General features: G+C 44.8%; 1 protein-coding gene across 3 annotated transcripts in view; it reads left to right on the top strand.

Annotated features, from left to right (window-relative positions):
- The window catches only part of card9 (caspase recruitment domain family, member 9), a 13,613-nt gene that overhangs the window by 5,206 nt on the left and 907 nt on the right, over positions 1-7,500 (top strand). The window contains exon 12 of one of the 3 annotated variants that reach the window (XM_068601716.1): positions 785-933. In XM_068601716.1, the coding sequence (XP_068457817.1) occupies positions 785-933 (149 nt within the window). The remainder of the gene's footprint in view (positions 1-784; positions 934-7,500) is intronic. The other 2 variants (XM_068601717.1, XM_068601718.1) reach the window with 2 other exon arrangements.

The raw sequence follows: 7,500 nt of genomic DNA on the forward strand, positions 1-7,500 counted from the left end.
GCTGTCGCATCACATGACCCTGTAACCTGGGCCATTTCTCAATATGCATTGTGTACTTGTGTTCTTGTGTTCTCATGGATTGTGTTCACGTGGAGTTGTGCTTGTGTTCTTGTGTAGCACAAGTTCACAAGAACACTAGTACACAAGGACATAAGTCCACCAGAACACAATTCTAAGAGTACACAAGTCCACTAGGACACAGGTACACAAGAACACAAGTAAACAAAAGCACAAGAACACCAGAACACAAGTCCACTAAGACACAAGTACAAAAGAACACTAGTACACGAGAACACAAGTACAGAAAAGAACGCATGTTGAGAAACGGTCCCCGTGTCATGTGACCCAGTGTCATGTGACCGAGTGTCATGTGACCCAGTGTCTTGTGACCGAGTGTCATGTGACCCAGTGTCTTGTGACCCAGTGTCATGTGACCCAGTGTCTTGTGACCCAGTGTCATGTGACCCAGTGTCTTGTGACCCAGTGTCATGTGACCCAGTGTCATGTGACCCAGTGTCTTGTGACCCAGTGTCATGTGACCCAGTGTCTTGTGACCGAGTGTCATGTGACCCAGTGTCTTGTGACCCAGTGTCTTGTGACCCAGTGTCATGTGACCCAGTGTCTTGTGACCCAGTGTCTTGTGACCCAGTGTCTTGTGACCCAGTGTCATGTGACCCAGTGTCTTGTGACCGAGTGTCATGTGACCCAGTGTCTTGTGACCCAGTGTCTTGTGACCCAGTGTCATGTGACCCAGTGTCTTGTGACCCAGTGTCATGTGACCCAGTGTCTTGTGACCCAGTGTCATGTGACCCAGTGGGACCAGGTAGCAGTGAGGAGGAGCACAGTGGGACGATGGCGGGGAACAAGGAGGCGTCACCACTGCAGCAACCGGACTCTTTAGTGGGAGGAGCCAACAGCACTGCTGCATCATGGGTAATTTAACTGTAACTATACACCTAAACCAGTTCTAACTATAGACCTGAACCAGCTCTAACTATAGACCTGAACCAGCTCTAACTATAGACCTGAACCAGTCCTAACTATAGACCTGAACCAGCTCTAACTATAGACCTGAACCAGCTCTAACTATAGACCTGAACCAGCTCTAACTATAGAACTGAACCAGCTCTAACTATAGACCTGAACCAGTCCTAACTATAGACCTGAACCAGCTCTAACTATAGACCTGAACCAGTCCTAACTACAGACCTGAACCAGCTCTAACTATAGACCTGAACCAGCTCTAACTATAGACCTGAACCAGCTCTAACTATAGACCTGAACCAGCTCTAACTATAGACCTGAACCAGTCCTAACTATAGACCTGAACCAGCTCTAACTATAGACCTGAACCAGCTCTAACTATAGACCTGAACCAGCCCTAACTATAGACCTGAACCAGCTCTAACTATAGACCTGAACCAGTCCTAACTATAGACCTGAACCAGCTCTAACTATAGACCTGAACCAGCTCTAACTATAGACCTGAACCAGCTCTAACTATAGACCTGAACCAGCTCTAACTATAGACCTGAACCAGTCCTAACTATAGACCTGAACCAGTCCTAACTATAGACCTGAACCAGCTCTAACTATAGACCTGAACCAGCTCTAACTATAGACCTGAACCAGCTCTAACTATAGACCTGAACCAGCTCTAACTATAGACCTGAACCAGGCCTAACTATAGACCTGAACCAGCTCTAACTATAGACCTGAACCAGCTCTAACTATAGACCTGAACCAGCTCTAACTATAGACCTGAACCAGCTCTAACTATAGACCTGACCAGCTCTAACTATAGACCTGAACCAGCTCTAACTATAGACCTGAACCAGTCCTAACTATAGACCTGAACCAGCTCTAACTATAGACCTGAACCAGTCCTAACTATAGACCTGAACCAGCTCTAATTATAGACCTGAACCAGCTCTAACTATAGACCTGAACCAGCTCTAACTATAGACCTGAACCAGCTCTAACTATAGACCTGAACCAGCTCTAACTATAGACCTGAACCAGTCCTAACTATAGACCTGAACCAGCTCTAACTATAGACCTGAACCAGCCCTAACTATAGACCTGAACCAGCTCTAACTATAGACCTGAACCAGTCCTAGCTATAGACCTGAACCAGCTCTAACTATAGACCTGAACCAGCTCTAACTATAGACCTGAACCAGCTCTAACTATAGACCTGAACCAGCTCTAACTATAGACCTGAACCAGTCCTAACTATAGACCTGAACCAGCTCTAACTATAGACCTGAACCAGCTCTAACTATAGACCTGAACCAGCCCTAACTATAGACCTGAACCAGCTCTAACTATAGACCTGAACCAGTCCTAACTATAGACCTGAACCAGCTCTAACTATAGACCTGAACCAGCTCTAACTATAGACCTGAACCAGCTCTAACTATAGACCTGAACCAGCTCTAACTATAGACCTGAACCAGCTCTAACTATAGACCTGAACCAGTCCTAACTATAGACCTGAACCAGTCCTAACTATAGACCTGAACCAGCTCTAACTATAGACCTGAACCAGCTCTAACTATAGACCTGAACCAGCTCTAACTATAGACCTGAACCAGCTCTAACTATAGACCTGAACCAGGCCTAACTATAGACCTGAACCAGCTCTAACTATAGACCTGAACCAGCTCTAACTATAGACCTGACCAGCTCTAACTATAGACCTGAACCAGCTCTAACTATAGACCTGAACCAGCTCTAACTATAGACCTGAACCAGTCCTAACTATAGACCTGAACCAGCTCTAACTATAGACCTGAACCAGTCCTAACTATAGACCTGAACCAGCTCTAATTATAGACCTGAACCAGCTCTAACTATAGACCTGAACCAGCTCTAACTATAGACCTGAACCAGCTCTAACTATAGACCTGAACCAGCTCTAACTATAGACCTGAACCAGTCCTAACTATAGACCTGAACCAGCTCTAACTATAGACCTGAACCAGCCCTAACTATAGACCTGAACCAGCTCTAACTATAGACCTGAACCAGTCCTAGCTATAGACCTGAACCAGCTCTAACTATAGACCTGAACCAGCTCTAACTATAGACCTGAACCAGCCCTAACTATAGACCTGAACCAGCTCTAACTATAGACCTGAACCAGTCCTAACTATAGACCTGAACCAGCTCTAACTATAGACCTGAACCAGCTCTAACTATAGACCTGAACCAGCTCTAACTATAGACCTGAACCAGCTCTAACTATAGACCTGAACCAGCCCTAACTATAGACCTGAACCAGCTCTAACTATAGACCTGAACCAGCTCTAACTATAGACCTGAACCAGCTCTAACTATAGACCTGAACCAGACCTAACTATAGACCTGAACCAGCTCTAACTATAGACCTGAACCAGTCCTAACTATAGACCTGAACCAGCTCTAACTATAGACCTGAACCAGCTCTAACTATAGACCTGAACCAGCCCTAACTATAGACCTGAACCAGCTCTAACTATAGACCTGAACCAGCTCTAACTATAGACCTGAACCAGCTCTAACTATAGACCTGAACCAGCTCTAACTATAGACCTGAACCAGCTCTAACTATAGACCTGAACCAGCTCTAACTATAGACCTGAACCAGCTCTAACTATAGAACTGAACCAGTCCTAACTATAGACCTGAACCAGCTCTAACTATAGACCTGAACCAGCTCTAACTATAGACCTGAACCAGCCCTAACTATAGACCTGAACCAGCTCTAACTATAGACCTGAACCAGTCCTAACTATAGACCTGAACCAGCTCTAACTATAGACCTGAACCAGTCCTAACTATAGACCTGAACCAGTCCTAACTATAGACCTGAACCAGCCCTAACTATAGACCTGAACCAGCTCTAACTATAGACCTGAACCAGCCCTAACTATAGACCTGAACCAGCTCTAACTATAGACCTGAACCAGCCCTAACTATAGACCTGAACCAGTCCTAACTATAGACCTGAACCAGTCCTAACTATAGACCTGAACCAGCCCTAACTATAGACCTGAACCAGCTCTAACTATAGACCTGAACCAGCTCTAACTATAGACCTGAACCAGCTCTAACTATAGACCTGAACCAGCTCTAACTATAGACCTGAACCAGCTCTAACTATAGACCTGAACCAGGCCTAACTATAGACCTGAACCAGCTCTAACTATAGACCTGAACCAGCTCTAACTATAGACCTGACCAGCTCTAACTATAGACCTGAACCAGCTCTAACTATAGACCTGAACCAGCTCTAACTATAGACCTGAACCAGTCCTAACTATAGACCTGAACCAGCTCTAACTATAGACCTGAACCAGTCCTAACTATAGACCTGAACCAGCTCTAATTATAGACCTGAACCAGCTCTAACTATAGACCTGAACCAGCTCTAACTATAGACCTGAACCAGCTCTAACTATAGACCTGAACCAGCTCTAACTATAGACCTGAACCAGTCCTAACTATAGACCTGAACCAGCTCTAACTATAGACCTGAACCAGCCCTAACTATAGACCTGAACCAGCTCTAACTATAGACCTGAACCAGTCCTAGCTATAGACCTGAACCAGCTCTAACTATAGACCTGAACCAGCTCTAACTATAGACCTGAACCAGCCCTAACTATAGACCTGAACCAGCTCTAACTATAGACCTGAACCAGTCCTAACTATAGACCTGAACCAGCTCTAACTATAGACCTGAACCAGCTCTAACTATAGACATGAACCAGCTCTAACTATAGACCTGAACCAGCTCTAACTATAGACCTGAACCAGCCCTAACTATAGACCTGAACCAGCTCTAACTATAGACCTGAACCAGCTCTAACTATAGACCTGAACCAGCTCTAACTATAGACCTGAACCAGACCTAACTATAGACCTGAACCAGCTCTAACTATAGACCTGAACCAGCTCTAACTATAGACCTGAACCAGCCCTAACTATAGACCTGAACCAGCTCTAACTATAGACCTGAACCAGTCCTAACTATAGACCTGAACCAGCTCTAACTATAGACCTGAACCAGCTCTAACTATAGACCTGAACCAGCCCTAACTATAGACCTGAACCAGCTCTAACTATAGACCTGAACCAGCTCTAACTATAGACCTGAACCAGCTCTAACTATAGACCTGAACCAGCTCTAACTATAGACCTGAACCAGCTCTAACTATAGACCTGAACCAGCTCTAACTATAGACCTGAACCAGCTCTAACTATAGAACTGAACCAGCCCTAACTATAGACCTGAACCAGCTCTAACTATAGACCTGAACCAGCTCTAACTATAGACCTGAACCAGCCCTAACTATAGACCTGAACCAGCTCTAACTATAGACCTGAACCAGTCCTAACTATAGACCTGAACCAGCTCTAACTATAGACCTGAACCAGTCCTAACTATAGACCTGAACCAGTCCTAACTATAGACCTGAACCAGCTCTAACTATAGACCTGAACCAGCCCTAACTATAGACCTGAACCAGCTCTAACTATAGACCTGAACCAGCCCTAACTATAGACCTGAACCAGTCCTAACTATAGACCTGAACCAGTCCTAACTATAGACCTGAACCAGCCCTAACTATAGACCTGAACCAGCTCTAACTATAGACCTGAACCAGCCCTAACTATAGACCTGAACCAGCTCTAACTATAGACCTGAACCAGCCCTAACTATAGACCTGAACCAGTCCTAACTATAGACCTGAACCAGCCCTAACTATAGACCTGAACCAGCTCTAACTATAGACCTGAACCAGTCCTAACTATAGACCTGAACCAGCTCTAACTATAGACCTGAACCAGCTCTAACTATAGACATGAACCAGCTCTAACTATAGACCTGAACCAGTCCTAACTATAGACCTGAACCAGCTCTAACTATAGACCTGAACCAGCTCTAACTATAGACCTGAACCAGCCCTAACTATAGACCTGAACCAGCTCTAACTATAGACCTGAACCAGCTCTAACTATAGACCTGAACCAGCTCTAACTATAGACCTGAACCAGCTCTAACTATAGACCTGAACCAGCTCTAACTATAGACCTGAACCAGACCTAACTATAGACCTGAACCAGCTCTAACTATAGACCTGAACCAGCTCTAACTATAGACCTGAACCAGCCCTAACTATAGACCTGAACCAGCTCTAACTATAGACCTGAACCAGTCCTAACTATAGACCTGAACCAGCTCTAACTATAGACCTGAACCAGCTCTAACTATAGACCTGAACCAGCCCTAACTATAGACCTGAACCAGCTCTAACTATAGACCTGAACCAGCTCTAACTATAGCCCTGAACCAGCTCTAACTATAGACCTGAACCAGCTCTAACTATAGACCTGAACCAGCTCTAACTATAGACCTGAACCAGCTCTAACTATAGAACTGAACCAGTCCTAACTATAGACCTGAACCAGCTCTAACTATAGACCTGAACCAGCTCTAACTATAGACCTGAACCAGCCCTAACTATAGACCTAAACCAGCTCTAACTATAGACCTGAACCAGCCCTAACTATATACCTGAACCAGTCCTAACTATAGACCTGAACCAGCTCTAACTATAGACCTGAACCAGCCCTAACTATAGACCTGAACCAGCTCTAACTATAGACCTGAACCAGTCCTAACTATAGACCTGAACCAGCTCTAACTATAGACCTGAACCAGCTCTAACTATAGACCTGAACCAGCTCTAACTATAGACCTGAACCAGCTCTAACTATAGACCTGAACCAGCTCTAACTATAGACCTGAACCAGACCTAACTATAGACCTGAACCAGCTCTAACTATAGACCTGAACCAGCTCTAACTATAGACCTGAACCAGCCCTAACTATAGACCTGAACCAGCTCTAACTATAGACCTGAACCAGTCCTAACTATAGACCTGAACCAGCTCTAACTATAGACCTGAACCAGCTCTAACTATAGACCTGAACCAGCCCTAACTATAGACCTGAACCAGCTCTAACTATAGACCTGAACCAGCTCTAACTATAGACCTGAACCAGCTCTAACTATAGACCTGAACCAGCTCTAACTATAGACCTGAACCAGCTCTAACTATAGACCTGAACCAGCTCTAACTATAGACCTGAACCAGCTCTAACTATAGAACTGAACCAGTCCTAACTATAGACCTGAACCAGCTCTAACTATAGACCTGAACCAGCTCTAACTATAGACCTGAACCAGCCCTAACTATAGACCTGAACCAGCTCCAACTATAGACCTGAACCAGCCCTAACTATAGACCTGAACCAGTCCTAACTATAGACCTGAACCAGCTCTAACTATAGACCTGAACCAGCCCTAACTATAGACCTGAACCAGCTCTAACTATAGACCTGAACCAGTCCTAACTATAGACCTGAACCAGCTCTAACTATAGACCTGAACCAGCTCTAACTATAGACCTGAACCAGCTCTAACTATAGACCTGAACCAGCCCTAA

Source organism: Clinocottus analis, unplaced genomic scaffold (genome assembly GCF_023055335.1).
Source record: "Clinocottus analis isolate CAN_PGR_092001 unplaced genomic scaffold, fCliAna1.0.p SCAF_53, whole genome shotgun sequence".
Classification (NCBI taxonomy): Eukaryota; Metazoa; Chordata; class Actinopteri; order Perciformes; family Cottidae; genus Clinocottus; species Clinocottus analis.